General features: G+C 41.1%; 3 protein-coding genes across 16 annotated transcripts in view; 2 read left to right on the forward strand and 1 right to left on the reverse strand.

Annotated features, from left to right (window-relative positions):
• The window catches only part of epn3a (epsin 3a), a 22,614-nt gene extending 9,764 nt beyond the window's left edge, over nt 1-12,850 (forward strand). For 3 of the 8 annotated variants that reach the window (XM_053612922.1, XM_053612920.1, XM_053612921.1), the window contains exons 2-11: nt 773-1,527; nt 5,361-5,479; nt 6,708-6,785; nt 7,160-7,246; nt 8,138-8,224; nt 8,468-8,606; nt 9,168-9,335; nt 10,783-10,881; nt 11,016-11,252; nt 11,937-12,850. In XM_053612922.1, coding sequence (XP_053468897.1) covers nt 930-1,527; nt 5,361-5,479; nt 6,708-6,785; nt 7,160-7,246; nt 8,138-8,224; nt 8,468-8,606; nt 9,168-9,335; nt 10,783-10,881; nt 11,016-11,252; nt 11,937-12,220 — 1,896 coding nt within the window. In that variant the 5' untranslated portion in view covers nt 773-929 and the 3' untranslated portion in view covers nt 12,221-12,850. The remainder of the gene's footprint in view (nt 1-772; nt 1,528-5,360; nt 5,480-6,707; nt 6,786-7,159; nt 7,247-8,137; nt 8,225-8,467; nt 8,607-9,167; nt 9,336-10,782; nt 10,882-11,015; nt 11,253-11,936) is intronic. The other 5 variants (XM_053612923.1, XM_053612924.1, XM_053612925.1 and 2 more) reach the window with 5 other exon arrangements.
• A 121-nt stretch (nt 12,851-12,971) lies between these two features.
• arl16 (ADP-ribosylation factor-like 16) lies at nt 12,972-17,979 on the reverse strand. Of its 6 annotated transcripts, XM_053612943.1 has the most exons (6): nt 17,294-17,430; nt 17,125-17,193; nt 16,980-17,026; nt 15,116-16,843; nt 14,772-14,887; nt 12,972-14,429 (listed from the first exon to the last, which is right to left on the reverse strand). In XM_053612943.1, exons 4-6 carry the CDS (start codon nt 15,257-15,259, stop codon nt 14,264-14,266), a joined length of 426 nt encoding a protein of 141 aa, XP_053468918.1. In that variant the 5' UTR covers nt 15,260-16,843; nt 16,980-17,026; nt 17,125-17,193; nt 17,294-17,430; the 3' UTR covers nt 12,972-14,263. The 6 variants fall into 6 exon arrangements, 5 of the variants coding, with proteins under 5 accessions (XP_053468918.1, XP_053468917.1, XP_053468915.1 ...); XM_053612942.1 differs by lacking the exons at nt 16,980-17,026; nt 17,294-17,430 and adding an exon at nt 17,938-17,979 and having other exon boundaries at nt 15,116-15,232; XM_053612940.1 differs by lacking the exons at nt 16,980-17,026; nt 17,294-17,430 and adding an exon at nt 17,838-17,933 and having other exon boundaries at nt 15,116-15,232.
• Nucleotides 17,863-24,703, forward strand: LOC128600438 (adhesion G protein-coupled receptor E2). Of its 2 annotated transcripts, XM_053612935.1 has the most exons (7): nt 17,863-18,327; nt 18,542-18,955; nt 20,135-20,218; nt 20,655-20,801; nt 20,898-21,047; nt 22,436-22,585; nt 23,482-24,703. In XM_053612935.1, exons 2-7 carry the CDS (start codon nt 18,928-18,930, stop codon nt 23,583-23,585), a joined length of 663 nt encoding a protein of 220 aa, XP_053468910.1. In that variant the 5' UTR covers nt 17,863-18,327; nt 18,542-18,927; the 3' UTR covers nt 23,586-24,703. The 2 variants fall into 2 exon arrangements, with proteins under 2 accessions (XP_053468910.1, XP_053468911.1); XM_053612936.1 differs by lacking the exon at nt 20,898-21,047 and having other exon boundaries at nt 17,872-18,327.
• Nucleotides 24,704-26,060: the final 1,357 nt, after the last annotated feature.

The raw sequence follows: 26,060 nt of genomic DNA on the forward strand, positions 1-26,060 counted from the left end.
ACCCGACTTCCTTTTCATATCTCAGGATGTCATCTGGATGTCACCCACACTGAAACAGTAAACTTTACGTTTCGACCTCTAAATGGCCAACTGTGTTTACCTTTACACGTGCATATTTGAAACTGGTTAAGCCAGTCAGGTACCATAAGCTATTACAGTCAGCTTCCTCCATGGATACAGATTGCAGTGCTGGTAAAATGGTGGCAATGTGACATACTCGTTACACTCTTCTGTAAGTCCTGAGAATCAGTTTTCCTGTTTCTGAGGTTAATTTAGTGTGCACTCGAGTCTGTTTTCAGCACTTGAATTAGGTCTGATCTAAGATTGAATTACACTACTGAGATATCTTCCAGCACTGATAATCCTATTTAGTCTGGAACTCGCCTTAATCTGTCAGAAAAGTATCCGTAATCGTCCTAGCTTGTGAGAAACGATGAGCTAATGGCCAAATAAGCATTTCCGACTGTGAAGACAAATACATTTCTTAAAATTAATTTGTGCTTATTTGTCCACCGGAACTGTTAGATTTCGCCAGCGCAGAGCTGGATGTTTTTTAAGGTTATTACAAAGAATTGTTGACTACGTAATGATCCTGTATACATTGAAACCTGATTTGTTTTTCTAAGGGTGGGTGGTTATTTTCTGACTAAGGTTCATGGAGTGTTGTCAGCAGGCTACGGAGTCACTCACGCCTGGGTAAACTGCTTTCGCTGGGAGTTTTGTTGGTGTGAAACTTAATCTTATGGTGTTTTCCCACTTGTTTTTGCACTAGGTTCATAGCCTAGCGGACTCCGATGCACTTTTCTGAATTTGGGCGACGCGGTCCTCTTCGATCCTCAAAGCGACACTGAATCGTCTCTGTACCCCGAGCTCTCTTAAAAAGCCGAGCAGAGAGGCAACGTTGTCCTGCTAACGCCGATCAGAACACCATGACGACTTCGTCCTTGCGCCGCTCCGTCAAGAACATCGTAAACAACTACACGGAGGCGGAGATCAAAGTGCGAGAAGCGACCTCCAACGACCCGTGGGGTCCTTCGGGTTCGCTCATGATCGAGATCGCCGAGTTGACTTTCAACGTGGTGGCCTTCGCCGAGGTCATGGGTATCATCTGGAAGCGCATGAACGACCACGGCAAGAACTGGCGTCACGTCTACAAGGCGCTGACGCTGCTGGATTATCTGGTGAAGACGGGCTCGGAGCGCGTGGCTCAGCAATGCAGGGAGAACATCCACACCATCCAGACGCTCCGGGACTTCCAGTACATAGACCGTGATGGCCAGGACCAGGGCGTGAATGTGCGTGAGAAGGCCAAGCAGCTCGTTTCTTTGCTCCAAGACAAAGAGAAACTGAAGCAAGAGAGGGGCCAGGCTCAGACGACACGTGAGCGCATGGCCCGTACCGGAAACGTCATGGCGTACGGCTCCATGCCTCCGCCCTACTCGGGAAGCCGCACCAGCCAACCCAGCATGGCGGCCGTCCACGGGGACACGTACGGCCGATCTCGAGGCTCGCCCCCCACGTTCAACTGTGAGTAAGAGTCTCTATGAATAGATTGTAGTGAGTAATCACTCATGCATGCCACTAGGACTGGTTTATTTCACTTCGTCAGGAAGTGTGTTTGGTTTAGCTCTAAAGCAGGGACGGGCAGCTCAGGTGCCGACAGCCACACGCCAGATTTAGGTTAATACACCTTCAACAAAGCAGGGTGTGATCATTAACCCGTGTGTTAAATTAAATATGTTGGAGCAGCATGGGATGGAATTTCTCATACCGTCCTACCATAGAACTCCCACCAGACATGATGCGTAATACACACACACACACAGCTGTATAGCACAAGTGTAGCATAAGCATCCTATTAGATTGAACACATTGATATAAGGCTATCATTTGAACTATAGCCACCTTCCGACCAATCAGATTCGAGAATTCAACAATTACCATTATACAATTTCCTCAAACCTCTTCCGTATCCACAGAGTCCATTTTTTTTCCTGACACGTGTCCCGTTCTCTGCCAGATGTCACACACTGCTTTCTTTAGATCAGATCTGGAGAGCCTCATGGCAAAGCCTTGACTAATGGGTTCTTTTTAAACTATTTTTCCATTATGTCTGGATTGTTTTGTCTCGGTGCAGGATAACACCCACATTTCATTTTTAACAATTTTTTTTTTCTTTGTAGATAAATCAAGGCACTTCCCCACTTTTTATTTAAATAGAGAAACTGTAAGGGATGTAAACTTTTGAACTCAATCGTTTTAAAATACAGTTGATAACATTGTAATACATGACCACTGTAAGTAGGTAAAAGTTGGCTCAGGTTCACGTAGGACTAGAAAGAAAAACAAAATAAAACAAAAGCGAGCTTGAGGAAATGAACTGGGGCTTTTTCTCTTTCTTTCTTTTTTTCTTTTATTACGCTCTTTATTTCTGACTCGGAATTACCTCGGACACGAATTCCTTCTGTTTCTCTCCTTGCTGTGGTATGCAGCTCTGTTTCGGCAACGCCTTCGCCTGCGTTCTTTCCATAGAGTTAACTCCAGAATTATTGGCACCTTTGATACCCTAAAAATCATTAACGCGTGCATATTTCGAGCTTGGACTTCTCTGATTAAATAGTGAAAACACTAGAACCCTGACGAGTAATATTTAGTTCTCTTCTTCTAGCACTAAATCAAGGTTGGAGAGACTTGTCGATGCATTTCGATCCACTCTTCCGTGCAGGACATTTTTAAGCTTGTTTTATAGTTTGTAGATTTGTGCATGTGATCTTCCTTCTTCAGTTCAGATGACATCGATTTGTGTATCGTGCAACCGTTTCCGTGTTGATCTGGATGCATGTTTGGGGTCGTTATCGTGCGATTTTTCTGTCTACAGCCGAGTCTTAACCTCTTGGCAGAGGCAACGGCGGAAATTATGATCCAAAGCAGCCGCACAGCAACAACAATCCACCACCATGTTATACAGGAGGGTTTTCCTTGTGTACAGTTTTACTGATGGTGTTCATGACTGTCGATTTCGGTCTCATCTGATGATTTTTGTACACTTATGAAGAGTGATCGTATTTCTTGATCTGACCCCCACCCCTTTTCCCTCCGGTCCCCGGCAAATTTTAGCGTGAATCGCTTTTCTGAGCTGTGCGGTACATGATTGCGCTGGAGTCATGGTCGTGAAACGCTTACGTGTCAGTCATGAGCTTATCTGATATTTTAGTGGCATGTCTGCTCGGTTTCTCCCACCGTCCAGCAGAGGCCAGTGAGCCAGGAAGGCACTCTGTGTGTTTTGTGTATACGAGTCTGTGGGGCGCTACATTCGGAGTCCGTCAGAGGAGCCGTTCCGAGTCATTGGGGTTTTTCTGCTCGATTTCATTCTCCGCATACTTTATAGAACACGAGCCCCAAACCAGATGACCTCGTTTCCAAAGGAGCAGCTCGTTTCACAATCTACTCCGCTGGATTTTCCAGATTCCTCACATGCTCTGAGACGTGTCGGAAAAAAGTGCGGTGGACTTGTAACGTCCATAATTAGTTAAAAACTATCAAGAATGGTTTTCACCGACAGTACAAAAAAAAGAGCTCGAGACTTTTTCCATACCTCCGGCCTAGAAATAAAGGATTAAAGTTTGACAGGAGCGATGGCATTTTCCTTTCAATTAGTAACCTGTTCTATTAATAGCAACTAGAATTATGCCCCTTTCCAAGGAACGAGCACGGCTACGTTGCCCACCATTAAGTGCATTATTAACTGCAGTATGGAAAATACTGCCTTATTCAGAATGTACATACAGGCCACTTTGTTAGGAACACCTGTACACCTGCTCGTTCATGCGAATAACCAGTTTCCCAGTCATGAGGCTGAAGTCCAATGCGTAGAACCTTGCAGATACAGGTCAAGAGCGTTACGTTCTCGGTGAGTTGCTTGTGCTTGCTTTTACCCAAAATAACTCTTCCTCGCACTCCTGCAGTCCCGTACCCTACAGAGAGATGAAGACGATTTAGATTTTCTGTTCGAGTACACACCGGGTGTCTTTCAACACCACGAAGACACTTCTTGCCTTACAACCTTTTCTCAATACTGTTGTGCTTTACCCATTCGAGTTTCTGTGAAGATGTGAAAGATGATAAACAGGAACACTGGTACACCTGTATATTCCTGCTATCATTGAATCAGTGTCTCAGCAATGCAATGCAGAAAAAAAAATCATGCAGAGACCGGTCCAGAGCTTCAGTTAATATTCACGTCAAACATCAGAATGAGGAAGGGGGGGGAGGGGAGGAAACATGATCAGAATGGTGTGGAAAAAAGAAAGAAAAAAAACGTCCAGCGAGCAGCAGGTCTGCGGCTGGAAACGCCTTGTTTAATGAGACTGGTTGGAGGAGAGTGGTTTGAGCTGACAGGAAGGCTGCAGTAACTCATATAATCACTCTTTGCAATCATGGTAAGCAGAAAAGCATCTCCCAGAACACACAATTCATTGAACCTTGAGGCAGATGGGCTACGACAGCAGACCACCACGTCGGGTTTCACTCCTGTCGGCTAAGATCAGGAATCTGTGGCCACAGGCTCACCCAAACTGGACAGTTGAAGATTGGAAAAATCTTGGTCACCCTGGTCTTTTTCTGATCTTCACCTGTCCAGTTTGATCGAGCCTGTGGCCACTGTAGCCTCAGATTTCTGTTCTTGGCTGACAGGAGGGAAACCCGACATGGTCTTCTGCTGTTCATTTTAGACTAGAATAAACATACCAATTGAAAGGAAAATGGTCATTTTCAATCACGTATATAATTGATCATTGGTCGCCATGTCAGGGAACGTACTGAAGTCTTCATTTTGGCGTGGTTTACTTTTTATAGGGCTGAATATATTTCCTTAAATTGGTTGGATTAAACATGGGAATAGCACTCTACAGTACATATATGCTCCCCCATTTTTATTCTGTGGTCCAGTCCGGGTGAGACCAGGCACTGGCTTTTGGCTTTAAGGCACTCGTATGCAGCCTTGTGAGGTCTAGTACCACCCAAAATGTGGATGTGGATATGTGTGTGTGTGTGCTGGAGCTTGTACAGAGAATAAGATCCAACACCACCCTCTCCTCCCTACAAACACACACACACAGCACTCCTGCACCTCAAACTGCCCTACACAGGCACCCCATTGTTCCTACCAGAGTGAGAGAGGCACCCGGGCATGGAGCCGCACTCATTTGGGTGCTCGCTCGTACAAACTTAATATGCAGAAGCAGTCACTGCCATACTGTCTCTCAATGCCATGACTATTTTGTTAGATAAATTAAGATATTTTTATATACTTTCTCCATCGATCGATCTCTCTCTCTTTCTCTCTCTCTGCTTCCTCCCAGTGTCCACTTCGCCCCCTCATCTGGCCCCGGAGCTGGAGCAGGCGCGCCCGCAGACCAGCGGCGAGGAAGAGCTACAACTGCAGCTGGCGTTGGCCATGAGCCGAGAGGAGAGCGAGAAGGTGAGGATCACGTACAGAGCTCGTACGTTCTCTTTCTGGCTCGTACACAGTCCACTCACGAAGGACAGGATTAATAACGTAAGATGATCGTCCTAAAGCAACCTCAAACATCCCAAATACAAAATCCCTTCTATTTGCTATAACGAGTTATACAAGAATAACTCACAGGACAACACCACAGACCTCTGAGTCACCGTGTGCATGGTATGCTTGTAATTAGCTGAACAGTGGAATCGGACATGATTTACTTACCTGCATCTTCAGACTATAGAATGGAAGTATGTTCACTCGCAGTGAGTTACAAAATGTACAGCAAGATCTGAGAATCTGCTTCCTGATGAGACAGATGTTGGACAGCTGCTGCCAAAAGACAGTGTGACTGATTACATCATTTAAAAAAAAAAAAAAAAAATTTTTATCGCAGTACAATCCTCATAAGTAAGAACATGCATTGTCAGGATGTTCGTCTCAAGCCGTTTTAGTATTATTGCGCTACAAGATAGATCACAAACGTAACCCTTTAAGCTATGGACATGATAGCGAATGATATGCGTTTTTGATTTTAAATTTCAATAAATCGCTCACAGGAGCGTTTCAACAAGAAATGTGAATATGAAAAACATTCACATCCTCTGCAAATTTATGTACAAGGAGACTCGGTAATATGAATCTCGATCGACCGGCTTCAAAATCGTATATGTTGTGTATATACTTCACCTAGAGGTGCCAACATTTATAGTTTAACCATTTCATTTTGTTACAGCTATATGAGAAAAGCTAAAGAAGCAGACAAACCAAAACGAGAGTAAAATATGGTCGATTCCCTGTAACGGAAAGCATGGGGGACACGGCTGGACGATAATATCGTGACAATATATCATCGATACCATGATAAATTATGTCATAATATTATGTCATGATATCTTTTTGTTAAGTAGATTTGTTTTAAAAATTACAAACCGAATGGACGCAGTTAGCGATTAGCATGGAGCAGTCTCGAGTGTCTTTATGATCGAACTTGTTTTTATATCTTCCCTCTCTGCGCCGATACGACGTTGGTAGCTCTCTCTGCTTTATCCAGGGGTCCTGAGCTCTGTATAGACTTTTATCGTCCCTGCTGTAACACGCATTCTAATATATATTGATCAGTTAGCAAACCTTGTACTTTGAGTCAAGTTGCTGTCAGTGTAGCTCGGTACATGTCTGACCACTTACCCGTTTCCTCTAGCCTCCTCCTCCTGTGGATATCGACGAACAGACACAACTCCAGATTGCAATGAGCCTCAGCAAGGAGGAGGCCCAAAAGGTACTGCGCCGCCAGGACTAGCTTTCTAACCTCCCCTGTGCTCCAAGCTCGATTGCCTTGCTGTGTCGCTCGCATGCCTGTGTCTTTGTGGTTGATGCCGCATGTGCCGGCTTTGCCGTGAACGTTAGAGGAGCATGCATGTCTCTGTGCTTCACTAACCAGCTTGTGTCTCGTCTCTCTCTTCCCCTAATTGGAAGATGATGGCTTTATCTGTCGATTGCTCTGACCCCGTGTCGTTGATAAAAGGCCTGACCTCTGTCTTTTGGTGTGGCAGTGACCAGCTTTTTGCCTGGATACACTCTCCAACATGCACGACAAAGAGTCACCGAAGAATCATGTCGAAAGCTAACGGTCTTCTCCATGTCTTTTTAAAGAAGCCTCCACCTGTCGTCACCTTAGACATGGACGAAGAGACGCAGCTCCAGATTGCTCTGAGCCTCAGTAAGGAGGAACATCAGCAGGTATGAGCTCTATTTGGACGTACAGTGAGGGGGAAATAAATAAGTCTAATAAGTTTAAAAAAATAGAACTCTGGAAAGAATTCAACCCGTCATGTTTGGAGAAAGAAGGTTTGCACGTACGATCTCAAGAAGCATCATGATATGGAGCTGCTTCTCTGGACTTTATTGGATCAAGATTTAATCTCCTTGGCCAAGAAGCTGAATCTGTGGAGGAGAGGGACATTTCAATAAGACGAGACTCGAGAAGATCTTACGTGGCCTGGCCACGTTCCTGACTTAAATCCTATTGGGAAAACTTACAGAGGATTTTGGAAATACGACCAGAGTCGACCCTTCTCACCCTGTAGAACTGAAGGTGATTTGGCACGAAGAATGGACCACGATTGAACCACAATACTAATTGCTGCAACAAAAGAACTAACGGTGTTAATTTGTGGTGTCGGAACACTTTTTTTCCCCCCTGTTCACTTAAACATATCTTTCTTCATGCTTAGGAATATATATACATGTCTTTTGTTCATATTTAGAAGTAGAAAGTCGAAAGACATTACCTGTATAAATCTGAAGTGTGATCTTATTTCCCCTCACTCAGAATGGGTCAGTCTTAACATCCTCTCCACAAACTTCGTCTTTTCTGCTAATGGATGACTTTTTGTGCATTATCTGTGTGTATTATCCAAAACAACTTCCAGATCTGTACAATGGAAGCAATGAAATTGGCACTTTTAACCCATTTGGTTTCTCTTTGTCCTTTGCATATTTGCATTCTTGTTTCAGAATTAGCAAGCATGGTGTGTGTGTGTGTGTGTGTGTGTGTGTGTGTACGAAATTCGCAACAATGACTGTACTTGACATGTCTTTTGTGTCCATGTGTCTTCCGTGGGTTGTCAGGAGGAGCGAAGTCGCCTGGGAGATGAGTCGTTGCTCCAGAAAGCCCTTGAAGAGAGTAAACGCGAAATGGAAGCTAAAGCAGGAGGGGTATGAACCAAGAACAGTTAGCCTTGATTACTGATCATCTCTCATTATTTTTATATGATTCATCTATACACGCTTAAAGAAACTAATGTTTAATGGGCTATAAATAAGAGCTATTGAATATCTAACCTTCTCTATTACGTACCTGGCACTGCAGTTTCCGAAAGGCCCTTTTTCAGTGAACGCAGCGCGATGGCCTATAAAAATATCTCTTGTCTAAAAGTGCTACTTTCTCCCCTTTGGCAGTCTGCCATGTTGGATCTGCTGGATATTTTTGCTCCAGACTCTGAAGCGCCACCTGGTGCCAACCCGTGGGATCCGGCTGGAGCCGGTGGTCAAGCGCAGGCTGTGGGACCGCTGAGGGTCGACCCGTGGGATTCTCTGGGTATTGTTGTCCGTGTACTCATTACATTACATTTCCTAATCCTGATGAAACAGTCCAAAATGCACATCTCGTTCACTACTAGGCTCGGATGATGCACAGGATACCCAAATTTTGCTTTAATGATGATCATGTGCGCACTATGAACAAGGGGCTGCCCATTGATTTTGACCTCAGATGGAGGTTCTTCTGTTTCCTCTTGCTATTCACTCACACCGGAATCTCATTAACCCAGGCTTAACCCATTTAACGAGTCCCTTTATTTAATCATTCTCAATAAATAAACTTCATCGACCAGGATAAAACATACACTATATCTATCTAATATCTATTACTGGCCCAACATTACTAATAGTGCACTATTTTGGAGAATAATTGTATAAATGTTATGAAAACTGTGATGTACCTTCATTATTCCCCATAAACCACTTTTTAAACCACAGAGTGAATAAGGTGTGGTGGGCTGTACTTCATTTGAGGAATAGGGTGCCATTATTAATCCTAGCATCTTTCAGAAACCATAAATGTACTCTAAGTGCATCACAGGGCCATAATTTCAAACAGAGCCAAGCTCCTCAACTCGAGGTCCTGGCAGCTCCTGGGCAGCACCTTCCAGTCTTCACTCTCAGCCCTGGGACACTCGGTCACGTCCTCCTGACCCATGGGAAGCTCCTCAGAACGCCCCCAGTCCTGTTCCCTCGAGTCAGACATGGCCCTCAACTGTTGCCCCTGGTATGAACATGTAACTTTATTAACCAAAATAAATACATCATCATGCATACAGATGATTATATACATACAGGCATGTGGAAAAATAAGTACACCCCATGGAAATGGTTATTTATTTATTTATTTATTTATTTATTTACATATTTGGACAAGCAAACATTTGATCCTCTTTGAAACAGTGCCTATTAATAAAGGTGATGAACTCTATCAAATGACACATGATTGACATTTTGTAGTAATTTTCACAATTTAAATTAACAAAAAAAAAAAAAATAAAAAATCAGTCACATGGAAAAAGTAAGTACACCCCTACATTTATCACACCTTCAAATCCATAAAATTGGAATCAGGTGTTCAGGATTGGGTGCCAGTGGTTAGAACTTGCTTAGGGAGTGCAGGTGGAACCGGTCTTATTTATACCTCTCTCATATCTAGTGTCTGGTGTTACCTTTGTTCTTGAGGCGAGTGGTGTCATCATGCCAAGATCTAAAGAGTTCTAAAAGGCCATCAGAAAACAAAGGTTGTGGATGCCTAGGAGTCTGGCAAGGGATTTAAAAAGATCTCCAAATTATTTGAAGTGCATCATTCCACTGTGAGGTAAATCATCTACGAATGGTGCAGACTTCAAACGACTGGCCGTTCCAGCGAATTCGGCCCAAGGCTGTCGGATGCAAAAAGAAGTCTCCAAGAACTTCAAAAAGTCATCACAGGATCTGCTAGTAAGACTTGCAACTGTTGGTGTCCAAAGTGCATGTTTCTACAAATATAAAGAGATTGCACAAATTTGACCTGCGTGCCAGGAAAAAAGCCTCAGGGACTGGACAGCTTGCATTCATTGTTTCAGATAGGAAGTGCTTTAAGATAATGTGAGGCCATCTGTCCAAAAGTTGAAACGAAAGTGGACCTTTCAGCAGGATAATGAACCTAAACACACGAGCAAATCCACCAAGGAACGGCTCAAAAGGAAGAAACGGAGGGTTATGGAATGGCCGAGTCAAAGCCTGGATTTGAATCCTATTGAAATGTTGTGGGGGGATTTGAAACGGGTCGTACATACAAGAAAACCCTCAAACATCTTGCAACTGTAAGAATATTGCATGGAAGAGTGGTCAAAAATTCCAGCAAGCCTGGTGGACATTCATGCAAAATGCCTACAAGAAGTTATTTCTGATAAAGGGGGCAATACTAGCTTCTGAGGCCAAGGGTGTACTTACTTTTCCCACAGAAGAATATCACCTCTATAGATATTTCTGTTGAATAAATGATTGAAAAAGCTAAGTTTCCTTGTGGTTCTGTTCAAGTATATCAACTTTATTAATAGGCACCGCTTCAAAGAGGATCAAACGTTTGCTTTTCCACATATGTCAAAAAAGCCAACAATTTCCATGGGGTGTATTTATTTTTTCACATGACTGTGTGTATATATCATCATTGTGTGCGTGTGTTTTAGCAGCCACAGGAATAGACCCTTTCTCTCCTCTAACAGCAGACAAAAAAGGGTCTGCTGTCCCAGTCAAATGCTCATCACCACGGCCTGGAAGTCCCACAGGTAATAATATAAGCCCTTAGTAAACTAACACTAATGTGTTCATGACCATCGTGGATTTAATTAGTTCATTTCCTGTAAGCTCATATCTTTTTTCTATTGATTGATTTTTATTGTTCTAAACATATTTCTGTTAGATGGAGATTTTTTTGATGACGCCATGGATGGAGGTCAAGTGAACATTAACGGGCGTAGTGAGGGAAGTCCGGAATTATTTGACTTGTCTCGTTTGGGAGAAAGTTTAGCAGAGCCGGCGTCTCGGACCTGTCGCACTCCGGAAGCCTTCCTGGGCCCCGTAGCGGCCTCGCTCGTCAATCTCGACTCCTTGATCCCGCCGAATCAAGCTCCTAAGAACTTAAACCCGTTTTTAACAGGTGAGCCCAAGTGGGATGTTTCAGATTGAAATTATGGATGTTTCCATTCAAAGGTTTCATGAACTACTACATTATCTACTTTACTTTTTAACGCTTAACCGTTTGGTGATTAGTTTATGGCTGTATTCCACACTGGCACTTCATGTCATCACTTTCAACTAGCGCCACTCGCCCCGTTTTGAATTTTGAAGCATAGAACAAAATGCAGACTGGTCTTGAAACTGTCTGTGTCAATCATCTTTAAACGTTTTGTTTTCATCGTCGCTTTACATTACATTTACATTTTATGGTATTTGGCAGACACCCTTATCCGGAGCGACTGACATTTATCTCATTTATACATCTGAGCAGTTGAGCGTTAAGGGCCTCGTTCAAGGGCCCAACAGTGACCGCTTGGCAGTGCTGGGATTTTGAACTCATGATCAGTAGTCCAACATCTTACCCATTGATCTACCATTGCCCCAACTTCACTTCTATGAAAGTCTGTGAAACCCCTCCCATTTCTTAATGAGCTTAATGACTTGTATCACTTTTTTTTTTTTTGGTCCAGATCATGAAATTATTGAGTGAAACTGTGAGATAACAGTTGTGGATGGGAAGAGGGGTGCTGAACTGACATCTTTGACCTTTTACAGTTGCATGCATGAAAACCCTGATGATGTTTCTCACTCTTACTCCCTTTAGGTCTGAGCGCTCCTTCGGTCACAAATCCATTCCAAAGCGAGCAGCCACGGCTCACGCTCAATCAGATGCGTCCTACCTCCACGTCCCCCACTCCCAGCTCGCTGCAGTACAGCGCCTCTCTGCCTCTGCCTGCGAGCAATCAGCCTTTGTCCTTACCCAGCTCCTTCACCCAGCCTTCAGAGGGACACGTTAACATGCCTGGGAACCTGCCTCAACCGCTGCTACCGCTCTCGTCCACATCCGCACACGGACAACCAGATCAGAGTCAGAACCCATTCCTCTGAAGGTTGGCGTGAGCGGTGCTTCACGTGGCCTGAATGTAAGCTTGCTGGCCTGAGTAACAATGCTTATAACTGAGTGACGATTTAACTGCATACTTGGATCTAAACTGGAATATAGTCCAAATTAAAGACACTACTGTTTTATACTGGCTAACTATTTTCACAGCTCTTTGCTATTGCCACTTATCCTCTTATATCCATCTGCACTACAGAACCAACGTGTCTTTATAATCATAAACGCAAACAGCACAAGTTTTTTGTTTTTTAATATGGAATCATGATCTAATTACAGATGAAACTTCAACCTACTCTGTAATGACCAGTAACTTTACAACACGTTACAGCTTCACTGATCTCTCTAGAGCTGCGTTAGTGATCCTTCCTTTTTAGTATTCCATCCATACACCCTGGTGACTTCCTGTTCCACTTTCCTTCTGTATTATTCATTATGGATGACCGATATCAATGAGCTGAATAGCATGGAAGCTAGCCAACAGCCCCATCCCGATAATGAAGCTCACTCAGTCAAGGATGTCTAATATGTATAAAACACCAGACCAAAACCTGTTTGTTTTTGTTTTTTTAAACCATCATTAAGATTGGCTGCTAAGTGAATACACTTCATGAAGAGAATGAATTTACTGTGGAGTGATGACATACTAACAGAATGTGTGAATAAGAGACTGTTATGGAAATACAAAACATTTCTCATCAAATATAGGAATGAAAATACAACTGGCTGTCAACTAATGTATTTTTTTTTTTTTTTTTTTTTTTTTTTTTTTTAATTTATCATGGTTGTGCTTCATGACTTTCATCAGTAGGTTTGTAAAGATGTCGACAAAAACAAAAGGGCAGCTTTTTATAACCCAGGACCAGTCGAGGTGTTTTCAAACTGGGTCTGAATACTCAAATCTCTACCCAGGATCAGTTCTAGTCGTGTATAGCAATAACACTGCATCTAAATCTGCATCTGTATTTGGATTTAAACCCGAAGTGGTCGTAGCTTAAACCAGAAATTTTTTTAATGAAATATGACGAAATTGCAGCAGCGTGTGAGAATTCTGGCTCGGACAGTTCCTCAACCTCAGCTACATCACTCCAGTGCATAACTGCTCTCAACTACACGTGAACAGAACTGTTTTAACGCCGCTTACACGATTACTGTTTTTGTTTGCACCTGCCTGCGATGTTTTCTAACTCATTACATTTTTATTAGCATTTTATTTGATTTCACTTCCCAAAATATACACAAATTAGTAGCCTTATTTAAACCACCGCAGCCCTGACCAGGCAGTTACTAAGGATGCTGTGAATACGTCACACAGTAGCAGTCTTTCTTTGTCCGGCGGGCTTCCTATCTAACTGCTCGCTCATGCCTACATTAAAAGTAAAAACATAATGCTATTTTTCTTTTCTTTTTCCCCTTTTTAAAATTTTTATTTTTTAAACTGCATCCTGTGAGAGCCCACACCTCTAGTCCCATCTCAACCCAATGCCCTGTGGACCTTTCTGGAAAGCATTCTTAAAAATTTCTTATTTGTATGTTTATTCCAAATAACGTATTCGTGTCCGTTCGTACACTGAGGATGGACATTGGTCGACGGTTTGGGTTATGTCGAAAGGTTTGAGGTGGTACTTGAGGTGTACCAGAGCTCCTTGGATCACATGTGTGTTCAAAAACCTGCATTTTGCACTCCGATCGAAAAACTACTTGGTGCAAAAGTGTGAAAACGGGCTCAAACGATTTAATATCATACCAGTTGACTGTTTGCTGCGAGTCATATCCAAGCATCATTACAGTCTTCATAGGGAGAATGAATTCCACGTTACTCTTACATCATCAGCCACAAAAGTATGCACTAATGCAGATGATGTGCCGATTAGATCGTCTCTGCTGCATTTTCGCTCGGCTTGGGAAACACTCATTCGCAAAGTTCTGATCGTGCTGCGATCCTACCCCAGATGTTTGTATCATTATGTACGGTTAAGATCGGTGTGTCGGTGTCTTCCATGATCTCCTATCAGACCTGTATGTCGTCCAGGTCAGTCGGGTTGAGTCGAGTCCAGCCAGTTCAGCACTTCGTGAAGGCCCTTTCCAGAGCGAGCACTGAGCTCCAAGACCGTGATCGATTGAGGAGCGGAGGAAATGATGTCATCCACCCTGAAGAGTGATTTCATTTCCTCTAGTGACATGGTGCACGGAAGGTCCCTAGAAAGAGAACAGGAAATTAAAAGATTCGCAACAAGCAAGCTGTAACACTCAAATACACCTATAGTGCATCCTAAAACTCTTAAATGATACCACCGTGATTCCTCGATCCTATTTCTTTCAGCCATCGTAGAATCCTGTTTATGCTCAAACGTAAACGATGTATACATGCAATAATGTTTTAATCAATAAGTAAATTCGCTCGAAACGCTTTAAAGTGAGGCTTCAGTGAACAAAAATATCTAATCTGGTAAAATACTTTTGTTCTTGATTCTCCCTGTGCTTATTACTGTTACTTGAAAAGCACAATGCTCGTTTAAAAAAAAAAAAGGTCAGTCTGACCTCTTATTGAACAGCAAGAGCACAGAGGCGGACCGGAGCGGCGCGGCAGAGAGAACGCACAGCAGCTGGATGCAGGAGGAGGAAATCTGTGCGATGTTGGCAGAATCTACCATGAACTGAAGACAAAAGCACAGTGTCATTGCTACAGAAGCATTTTGGAATGTATGAATAAGGGGTATATTTGTATTTCAGTGGGGAATCGATCTAATCGTGCAGCATGTGAAAGTCATCTTTACAGTGTGGAGTGTTAATAAATTATGTACTGATATTGCTGAAACTGCTGTAACATCAGATATTTCCATTCTGTGACCACTCGTGTCGTTTTCACAATACACCACACTCACGATAACGGATGTGCAGTCCCGGAAGTAGCTGGGCCATATGGGGCCCATGCAGCCTCCTAACTCCCTCACAGTCACTCTCCTCTTCCTCAGGGTTAGATCGGTCAGGTTGGTGCCCACCTGTGCAAAAAAAGCTATACAATGCATCTGTTTGGATAACGAGCTTTTATATAAATCTATAGTACTTAACGCTCATCTGTTTCTACGTGATGTGTTCTCGTTTTCATCTCGATTTGGTGACGCAGCAAGTACCGTAGTCTCCTCGGCTCACGGGTTTGCGGTTCAGATGAGTGTACGTGAATAAATATTCATGCTGTCGGAACAAATCTCATAAACCGAATTCCTTAATACGTACGTATTTGAAAGAAAGAACAAAAAAAAATCCACATATGAATGTTTTGCATGAGTATAAAATCACAACCTATTGGCAAAATGATCTTCGCCACTTAATGTATGAAAATCTGTTAATTGCTTAAATAAACATGTCACTATATAGTGCTGGTTCGCGAGCTCCTGAACCACATTCCCTATGTAGTGAGTGAATATAGTGAAAGGGCGGCACGGTGGAACCATAATTCGATCCTGAGCTCGAGTTTTTATTTAGGTGGGGCTTCACACGTTTTCTGTTTCTTGCTTGGTTACATCCGGGTTCTCCAGTTTCCTCCCTGGTCCAAAAAACCTGCCAATAGGTGAACTAGTTGATGGATACGTGTGTAATCCCGCCTCACGGCCGTTATTCCTGGGATAGACTCCGGAACCACCATGACACCGACCAGGCTAAAGCAGTGTCGTTGGCCAGAGATTTCCTGAACTGGAGACCATTGTTCATGAGGAATGGGCTAAGGTTCCTCAGGAATGCTGCCAGAAGCTATGTATCTCGTTTGCAGCAGGTCATAACAGCAAAAAGGGTGCTCTACTAAGTACTAAAAATGCTTGCCATGAAAGGGTTGAATAAATTTGGGGAAAACACTTGAAACATTCGTTGTGTTGAACTATTTCAATTGCTTTTGTTTGATTTGTTCATTTCGAACAGGTGAAAGTCGGTAAATTTTGACAATAAACCTGATTTGCAATGGGGGTTGAATTATTTTGATTGCAACTGTATATATGTCAGACAGTAACCTCAAATGCATTTACATCTATTTTACTTTATTATTTTACCCAATCAAGTTCCTCCAGCAGTTCTCAAAATTTTTGCACGTGGTTGTGGCTACCAAAAATAATTTCACAACCCTACTTCCTCAACAGCAACTGTGGTTTCTCAGAACTGGGGATGCAGCTGCACTGAAAATCCGCTGGCTGCATAATCCACTACACTGCGTACGCACTGCTGTCTCTGCTGCTACTCTGAACATCTTCGTAACTTGATCATACATGAGCGTGGTCACATGCACAGAACAACATATTACTGACTAGAGATACACGATACGGCCAAAACTTTGTGGACACCTGACCATATCCATATGTGGTTTGCTCGATTTAATCCTCCATTCGCTGTTATAATAAGCTCCACTCTTCTGGGAAGGCTTTCCACTAGATTTTGGAGCACGACTGTGGGGATTTGTGATCCTTCAGCTACAAGAGCATTAGTGAGATCAGGCACTGATGTCGTGTGAGGAGGTCTGGGGTGCAGTTCATCCCAAATGTGTTCAGTAGGGTTGAGGTCAGGGCTCTGTGCAGGACTCTCGGGTTCTTCCATCTTCTTCACACACCACGTCTTCATGGAGCTCGCTTTGTGTACAGAAGCAACAGGTTTTGGTCTCTTAGCTTCAGTGATGGGAAATTGTAAAGCTACAGCATACAAATACATTCATTGTCTGGGGAAGACCCGCATATGGGTGCGATTGATATCCAGGTGTCCACAAACCTTCTGACCATATGGTTGGTGTAGTTCCCTTGTCACTGACTGAGGAACTGACAGATAACCTTATCGAACAGCTGTATGGTGGTGGACCTGATAAGATGGATATTTGTTGCACATATTAATCCTCTGTCATAAACAGATAACTTACCGTGGGCAGTGTAGAGGGTGTTTCTCCTAAATCAGCAGGCTCACCCTTCTGACACAGCTGTACTCTTTGCTAAGGAAAGAACAACAATAAGTTGCTTAACTAACCAAATAACTAGCTTTAAAAAAAAATAATAATAATTAAAAAAAAAACCTTGCTTAGCGTTAGCTACCTCATGTGGTGAATTAAAATGAGATATTCTCTATCCAAATAAAAAAAAACCCTCAACATTATTTATCTTTTTAAATATATAAATACGACTACCAGGTCTAAATAGTTCGTATGTAAATAATGCTAGTTAGTTAGCTAGCTAAGCTGAGTAAGGATATTTTGTAGCCGTTTTAGGAGTAGAGTCTTTCCGACGCCGGTAGCACCCAGTAGCAAGCACATAATTGTTACTCGATGTGGTGTCGGATAATAATTAAAAACAAAACAAAAAAAATATGTACTGTTTTGGGGATAAAGCAATAAAATATCTAGCGCTTTTATTCTTTGCTAAGCAAGCGGCTGGTGGTTGCCATGACGACGCCCCTTCCATTTTCAAAGTAAAAGTAATTTAACGGAAATCCATTTTGTCTACTTTTTTACCTCAAGAATTTTCTCATCTTTAATATGTTGTTGTTGTTTTGTTGTTGTTTTGTTATTTTTCTGTTATTTATCAGTCCCTCATTCAATGAAAAGGGAACTATGCTATACGGCCAAAAGTTTGTGGACACCTGAGCATCGCACTTATATATGGTTCTTCTCCAAGCTGTTCCCACAAAGCTGGAAGCAAACATTTATATAGAATGTCATTGTACGCTTGTAGGCCCAAACCTGTCCCAGCATGACAATGCCCCTGTGCACAAAGCCCGCTCCATGAAGACATGGTTTGTCAAGGTTGGAATGGAAGAAACAGAACACGGAATAACAACAATTTACACCGAGCATCCTGTTCAAAAGTTTGCACACTCCCCCGGCTCTTAATGTATCGTGTCGGCTTCTTGAGCATCGGTGAACGTTTGCACCTTTTGTAATAGTTGTGTACGAGTCCCTCAGTTGTCCTCGGTGTCAAATATGCAGAAGATGCTGGAAAAGTAGTTTTTCTGAAGAACAGTGGGTAGTTTAACTGCTCAGGACAAACAAGGGACTCATGAACAACTATCACAAAACATTAAAACAGTTGTCGATCTTCCAGGTAACGACACACGGTATTAAGAATCGAGGGTATGTAAACTTTTGTTCGTATAATTGAATTCATTTTCTCCTTCTGGGATCAGTGCATTAATAGAGAAAATCTCATCATCGTTGTGTTATGCTAATAAACCTCGTAGCTGTATTAAACAAACCTCCTTAATTTTGCTCCTGCAGTACTACACACTCAAATGGTTTAACTGATGTTTCATCAGTTGGTCATGTTATATGTCTTATCTATTTTTAGGTGTCAGAAGTGGCTGTGGTGGAGTTTCTGGTTAAATTCGTTCCCGTGATCGAGCTGAAGAGAAGCAGAATATTAGAATATTAGAATATTAGCAGAATATACTGAGAAGTGACATATTAGACTGAAGTTTTAATGTGATCCATTTAAAATCGAATGTAAACAGTGTAGCTTGTATATTTCTGTAGAAATAAGTCTACATGGAGCTAAACTGATTGATGCAGTAGTTTATTTTGTAAGTTACTTTTGTAACTGTGACACCATCACAGCATCCTTGTAGAGTTACCCCACCTCCAGAGGGGCAGGACTCAGACATCTTTCACTGCTTATTTAAACCTGAGTGTTTCTACAGCAGTAGCAGGACATCAGTAGGGAGACAGAAACGCACCATGAGCCGCCTGTATCTCCTGTTTTTGGGTGAGTCACATCTAGTTCTGTGTGCTTCTGTCTTATCACGGCTTTGGATTGTGTTTTTTTTGTTGTGTTTTGTTCTTTGATCGTTTAACACTGAGGTGTTTGTAGGTGACACTGTTATCCGTTATAATCTTTTCGATTCTAACAGCGCTGACGACATGAGAATACACTCTGTCCACTTTATTAGGAACAGTCTAGAGACTGGTGTCTGTAGATCATCAAAATGATTTTATACGTTTGTGTGGTTGTGACATGATTGGCTTATTAAATAATTGCAATCAGGTATAAAGTGTTCCTAGTAAACATTGAAATGTTAATAAACTACTTTAAAATCGACATCTGGACAGAATAGTTTGTTTTTTTTCGTTGTCTGTGCTGATGCACTACAAGCTCTAATAATCTGAATGCTCACTCTGTGCTTGTCAAAAAATCTCCAGAGAAGCTTTGGTTCATCATCTATCTCACCTTTACAGAAACTCAAATTTCACAACTTTATGGTGGACACCGCACCCAAACCCCCCTTTCAAACACACACACACACACACACACACACACACACACAGAAACAGGAAGTCAAAACTGTGTGTTACAAAATTGTAGGACTGTGCCAAAGGGTTGTTCTGGGTGAAAGCTAACGTAAACAACACTGTGGTGTAACAGGAACTAACTTGTTTCATTAAATGTAACATTAAATGTAACTGTAAACAGATAAAAAGTATAATGTGTGGTGTCATTGTGTAATTAAAGGTTTTTAGCTTCCAAAAGGGGTTCTACTTGTGCGTTCCAAGAACATTTTTGAAAACTAATTCTGGAGGAATCCTTAAAGGTTCAATGTAGAACCCTAAAATAAAGAGCTTTCCTATCATAAGCGGTTCCATGTAGAACTCTTTTTTGTAAACTGTGAACCCAATAATTATCCTAAAAACGCTCGTAGAAGCAAGAGTGTGTGTATTAAGTGGGTAAGTGTGTGTTGCAAACTTAAATTATTTTCTTCTTAATATGTAGAACCTGTCAAGTGTTTAATATTTAACTAAACTGTCCTGGTATCTGGTACACCGGACAAAAGGTTCTTCGAGGGTTCTTTAAGGGTTCTTAAATCCAAAAAAGGTTCTACTTGGTTCACATGCTGCCGGCACAGATAAGATGAATGAGTTACAATCAGAACTGAATCTTTTCCTGCAGGTGTTCTGTTAGCCGAACTGAACGATGCGACTGCTGCTGTAACATGTGCTCCTGGATTTAGAGTTTCAGGCATGTCCTGTATAGGTATGAACAAACCTGCAACATATATTAGAAGGATTTTTTTAATGCTGACTTTTCTATCTTCGATCATAATTTGATACATTTTTCATACACTTTAAGACTGAGCTGATGTCATCTGTGTTACTTGTTACCTTTTAATTCTAATACACAGAGTTTATCCAGCAAACAGCAATGTGCTCAGTCACATACAAGCTTGCATTATATGAACTGATTTATTGTCAGACCCGTGTGGAATCAGAAGAATCGAATCTGTCTCGTTCTATTCTTCTTCTTTCTTTTTTTTTTTACACCCACTCTTTGAGACTTCGTTTCTGTTCTGCATATTAGAAATAATACAGGAATAAATTAAAGTGTTTACATGATTCTGTTTTTTGTCAGTTTCTTCATCCTACAGTGAATGTGTTTATTGATCATTTGTGATCTACATCCTATGAAACAGATGAAGACGAGTGTGAGGACGAGCCATGTGGTCTGAGTGCAACTTGCATCAACACACAAGGCAGCTACTACTGTCAGTGTGTAACGGGGTTCTGGACAAATAATGACAAAGTTAATTTCACTGCAGAGGAAGGTGTAGAATGCAGTGGTCAGTATGTGTGTAATATTCACTGGTTTTTGTTTTCCTGTATTAACGATGCACTAAGGATAAACCTGAACCTCTGAGCTTGTGATTTTCTCTCAGACATTAATGAATGTCTGGACAACAACATCTGTGGCCCTAATACTAACTGCAATAACTCTATTGGCACCTTTTACTGCACGTGTCGTTCTGGTTTTGTGGCCAGCAACGGACAGGAGCGGTTTAATAAAAGCCAAAGTGTTACATGCGAAGGTGAGGTGTGAATTAACTTCAAGGATACACAGAAACAAGTTACTGTATGTATTTGCATTAAGGTGTTTGTTATTGTGCTTGATTCTTAGTTTTAATAATGGACAGGAAGTAATGTGATATGTTTCTAGGCTTTTCTGGGAACTATGCAACACATTTAACAGCTTTTGCCGCACTCACGTTTATTTATTTATTTATTCGGTACTTGATGTACTTTTATAATGGTATATTAAGGGTGTAATTATATTTACCTCTGATTGAGAAGATAGACCTCTATCAGAATGCTTTGTTGTGTTACATCAAGCAACACCTTGTTTATAACAGGAACTTAGTTGTTTTGTTGATGTTCCATGACATTAAATGTATCTGTACCATAAACAGATCAAGTGTTACAGGAATAAAACTCTTGTTGGGATCTGCTACTATAGGAAAATGATGAACATTGGGGTAGTTACACGTACTCTGCTTATATCGTTGATTATTTTCCTATTGCAGCCCGGCACTGAGTGTTTTATTTGTTACTTATGACCTTTTTGCAATCATGGTAACTGATTGTTACTGTAGGAAATAAAACAACAACAACAACAACAAAGAAAAACGTTCTGCAGAGTTCTGCCACAGCAAAACTGGCATCCTTCCTGGAAGAAGTAGCAAATTAATAGTATGAAAAACAAACAATAATTCACATGTCCAATCAAACAACTGATTCTCACAAAATGGGTCCTTCCATGATTCTTTAAAGTCCCCTTGAAGTGCCTTGAATTGTGCAGCTTTATTCGATATGTTGACGTCATTTCCACTGAAACAGGAAGTCAGGGCGGAACATATAGCGTAGCTCGTCACCCTCTTTAAATAGCCTAGCGTTTAGTTTACCTCACAGCCCGGGTTAAGCTGTATTTGATGGTTAGTTCCATGGATTTTTATAATGTTGGGGGCGGGACACTTCGGATTCTACAGAGCATTCGATTGGACAGAAAAGCTGATGAGAAGCTGAAGTGCAGAATGATGTCATCAAAATGGTTGATCCGTATTTGTGATAGAGAGAGTGTAAATTGTGAATGCATATATCTTCTAAAAGTGAATTTTGTCATTGTTTTGGAGCGCACTAGCTTATAGATGACCTTAAAGCGAACATATCATAAGAAAAGCCACAAAATTTCCGTTTTGATTTCATGGGGACTTTAAGGGTTGATCATATCATTTAATGAATACTCTCTTTCCTAATATGTTTGTTGGAGGTTGTTCTTCTGGAGGAACCTTTAAGGTTCTATGTAAAACCCTTTTTTGGAAGTTATGAACATTTTAATTATCTACTACTACTTCTGAAATATTCACTGAATTATTTCCTGTCTGGATAAACCTGAACCTGTACTCTTATTCTTCTCTCTCAGACATTAATGAATGTCGGGACAACAACATCTGTGGCCCTAATGCTCAGTGCAGTAACTCTGTTGGTTCCTATTACTGCACGTGTCGTCCTGGTTTTGTGGCCAGCAACGGACAGGAGCGGTTTAATGCAAGCCAAAGTGTTACATGCAAAGGTGAGGTGTGACATGTTCATTGTTCTGCTTGACTCAGTTGTATGATCATATGATCTAAAATAAGTGGTGATCAAATGTATTCGTGAGTGCTCCGGGGATTTGTGGAAACCATGCAGTTTGCCATAACACAGTTGGTAGCTACTGTTGCACCTGTGTGTCTGGCTCCACGCTGAGGTCTGGGAGAACTACTGTACCTTCACTTGTATTGGTGAGGTTTCTCTTTTCCATCCTGCTTTTCTGAGGTACACTTTAGTAGCAGACTATTAAAGGTGTTATTGTGGTTTTCTCTTAGTGTAGTCCAGGCATTTTACAATATAACAGAGTTAATAACTGGATAATCAGTGACAGCTCGTAGGGATGAAACGATTAGTGTCGAGCTATCATCCGTGGCATAATAAGAATGATGTGGGCCAAAATATTCGCACTGTACCCTAAAATTCCATGTGTACTACATACAGCTTATTTTTAAAATGTTTGACTTTTATTATAAGGGATTGTGGTAGGTCCAAGGGTGCGCGGTGCCTTAGTGGTTAGTACGCTCGTCTCACACCGCCAGGGTTGGGGGTTTGATTCCCGCTGCTTCCCTGTGTGTGTGGAGTTTGCATGTTCTCCCCGTGCTGCGGGGGTTTCCTCCGGGTACTCCGGTTTCCTCCCCCAGTCCAAAGACATGTATGGTAGGCTGATTGGCGTGTCCAAAGTGTCCGTAGTGTATGAATGTGTGTGTGATTGTACCCTGTGATGGACTGGCACCCTGTCCAGGGTGTACCCCGCCTTGTGCCCCATGCTCCCTGGGATAGGCTCCAGGTTCTTAGAAACTGAGCTAATGCTGTGCAGTTTTGATATTGTCTAGGACTAAATAAAAGTATTCACGGGTAAATCTTCTTCTTTTCTTGCAGACACCGGGGCAGGTTCCAAGTCCAGCGCCGGACTACAGCACTTTAATCTGACGCTTCCCACATTTCTACCCGTGATTCTCTGGATGTTGATGATCTACCAGTGACGCATTTACATATCTTTAAATCTTAATCTTAAAATCGAAATCTTAACAGCAGGAGAAAACAAAGTTTGACTGTTTAGCTTGTAAAAGTTTCAAATGTTAATGAAAAATGTTTACTTAAAGCAGTATGTATATTAAAAGTATTAAATACTCAAACTATTTTTAAAAATGCATTGTGAGTTTTAAAAAGAGTGACATTAATTAAATGCAAACTGAACTGCACAATCCAGAAAACTCGGAAACACGCAAGGATTTAACATTTTACGTGACTAAATTTGACTATTATATTATGTTATAAATGGCTTAAGATGCCATGATCATTGCAGGGTTAGGGTCACAGTCAACGCTAAAATCCTACCTGAAGAAAAAATAAATTTAAAAAAATCCAAATACTGTATGTCGCTTTTTAAACCTTTTTAAATCTTAAATGTAAAGTATTTAATGATGCTCTTATATGCACTGTTAACCATTTTAATATGTCAAAAAATATATCAATAAACAAGCAAATAAATAAATACATTTATATTAACATCTGCAAATCTAAAATAAATCAATGCTTTTAGAGGTATTACATATATATAAAAGATTCTACAAAATTAGGCAGTCTAATAAGAAATAGGTATTAATGAATTGAACATTTAAAATCATTTAAAAATTTTTATTGTAAACCATATTGCACCATGGGTGATCACTCTCATTATGAGCTCACAGCACACAATATAATAAATATTTCTCTACAATTTATACGGGCATGGATTATGCAGCTTTTATCTCTCTTTAATTAGCTTGTCTTTCAAAGCCTTCTTTTAATAAACCATTATTTAAAATCGGAAAGGTTCAATAATGTGCTTTCTTAGGTCCTTTTTGTTTATGGCTTGTACAAAATGCTTGTTTCTTGTTTTCATTTCTTTGCCAGACATGTGCAAGTTTTTTTTTTTTATTAACCTAATACATACACAATGGACATTGTGCTGTGTTTTGTTATGCAGTTAAGAAAGAGGAGAAAGTGAAGCTAGGACTGTCATATATAGCTGGAATTTAAAGCTGGAGTGTGGACAATTACGTGACATCCTTTTTTTTTTGGTGAATTTCTGGTGCTTGAATAAAATGTTGCTTCTGTATTTTACTATCCACAATATTATCCACTCCATCATCCCACAACAGAAATGGTTTTGTACATCATAGACACACTGTCTGCACTATACGCTTTGCCCTTTTGTGTGAATTTATTACATTTAATTCTGATTATTTGCTATAAAACAAGATGGCTGCAGGTATATTAAACTATCCCAATCTGGCAACCCGGTCATTAACTGTCTGTTCGTTTCTTCTGCTTCTCCACTGAAAATGTTCATAGAGCCAGCATGGGGCAGGAGAACCTTTCAGTCTTTAGTGCTTGTTGCAGTTCCCATTTTTGACCACTAGGTGTAATAATATCTCTAAGGAAGTTTAGTGGTCTTATATCTACCAAATACAACAACATTTCTGGTGACTCCAAAGAGGTCATTTGTGTTTCAACGGGATTTAAAATGTATGCAGTTCTGAATCGGGACTTTATGGAGAATAACATGGGCTCTGCCCAGCCTGCCCGTATTTACGCGCCTCAACGGTTCCTGTTATCGCTTACATTATAGCATCTATAAATAGTCCATCCCTCACCAGCTTTTCTTTTCTCTCTCTTGGAGGTAAAGAAAAAAAATGTAGCTTTATCATGTTACAGACAAACCGCAAATCGTAAACTTTTCTGTCCTGACACCGGAGACTCCTTCCATAAATGTCAGAATCGAGAATTCAACAGCGCTGATATGTAATAATTCATTAAAATAAATAAATAAATCAATAATGTGGAGCAAAATTGTGGTCAATTATAACATGACTTCATCCTTTGGATTTGAATACTTTTTCACACGTTTGCAGAGAAAGGCTGTGTAATATCCACGGTGGACATTTTTGCGGAGATTCTGATATAAAAACTATATTTGCAGTACCATATTTATACACAAGATGCAGACAAATGACAAAACTACAGATGAGATAAACGCCCACTTCTGTATTCTCCAAGACCCTGAGCTGCTTTTTTCACATGTACTTGGAAATCTTTAGCGTTTCCTGACTGATACAGCAGCTGAGAGCATGAGTGTTCATCAGTGGTGTAGTGCGTACCAAAATACCTTTTACTTCATTACATATTACAAGCAAACCCTGACTTTACTTTCATGAACGTATCCATACATGTTTATTAAATACTGCAATTTAATCCTCTCCTGTCGGCCTATTCTGAGTCAGAAAAAGGTCTAAAAACTTACAGCTGTCATTTTTCATGAGTCACTATCTATGTCTTTCAGAACAGCCTCGAATGTTCAAACAAGTCAACAAAAGAGTATTCGGCTTTTTACATTCGGCCCGACATATTCCTCAACATTAAATGTAACTATTAAATGATTTTAAAAAGAAATCAAACTTTTTATCATGTGCAAA

The sequence above is a fragment of the Ictalurus furcatus genome, chromosome 24 (genome assembly GCF_023375685.1).
Source record: "Ictalurus furcatus strain D&B chromosome 24, Billie_1.0, whole genome shotgun sequence".
NCBI classification, from domain to species: domain Eukaryota; kingdom Metazoa; phylum Chordata; class Actinopteri; order Siluriformes; family Ictaluridae; genus Ictalurus; species Ictalurus furcatus.

What these genes read in the sequence shown, in the direction of transcription:
- arl16 (XM_053612940.1), bottom strand. Translation starts at nt 17,900, where the DNA reads ATGTTTGCTTCCAGCTTTGTGGGAACAGCTTGGAGAAGAACCATATAT. An exon ending in TATATAAGTGCGATGCTCAG is followed by an intron (nt 17,194 to 17,837) that starts GTGTCCACAAAC and finishes TTCTTTCCTTAG; the next exon opens with CAAAGAGTACAGCTGTGTCA. An exon ending in CTCTTGCTGTTCAATAAGAG is followed by an intron (nt 14,430 to 14,771) that starts GTCAGACTGACC and finishes TTCTCTTTCTAG; the next exon opens with GGACCTTCCGTGCACCATGT.
- LOC128600438 (XM_053612935.1), top strand. Translation starts at nt 18,928, where the DNA reads ATGAGCCGCCTGTATCTCCTGTTTTTGG. An exon ending in CCAAAGTGTTACATGCGAAG is followed by an intron (nt 21,048 to 22,435) that starts GTGAGGTGTGAA and finishes CTTCTCTCTCAG; the next exon opens with ACATTAATGAATGTCGGGAC. An exon ending in CCAAAGTGTTACATGCAAAG is followed by an intron (nt 22,586 to 23,481) that starts GTGAGGTGTGAC and finishes CTTTTCTTGCAG; the next exon opens with ACACCGGGGCAGGTTCCAAG.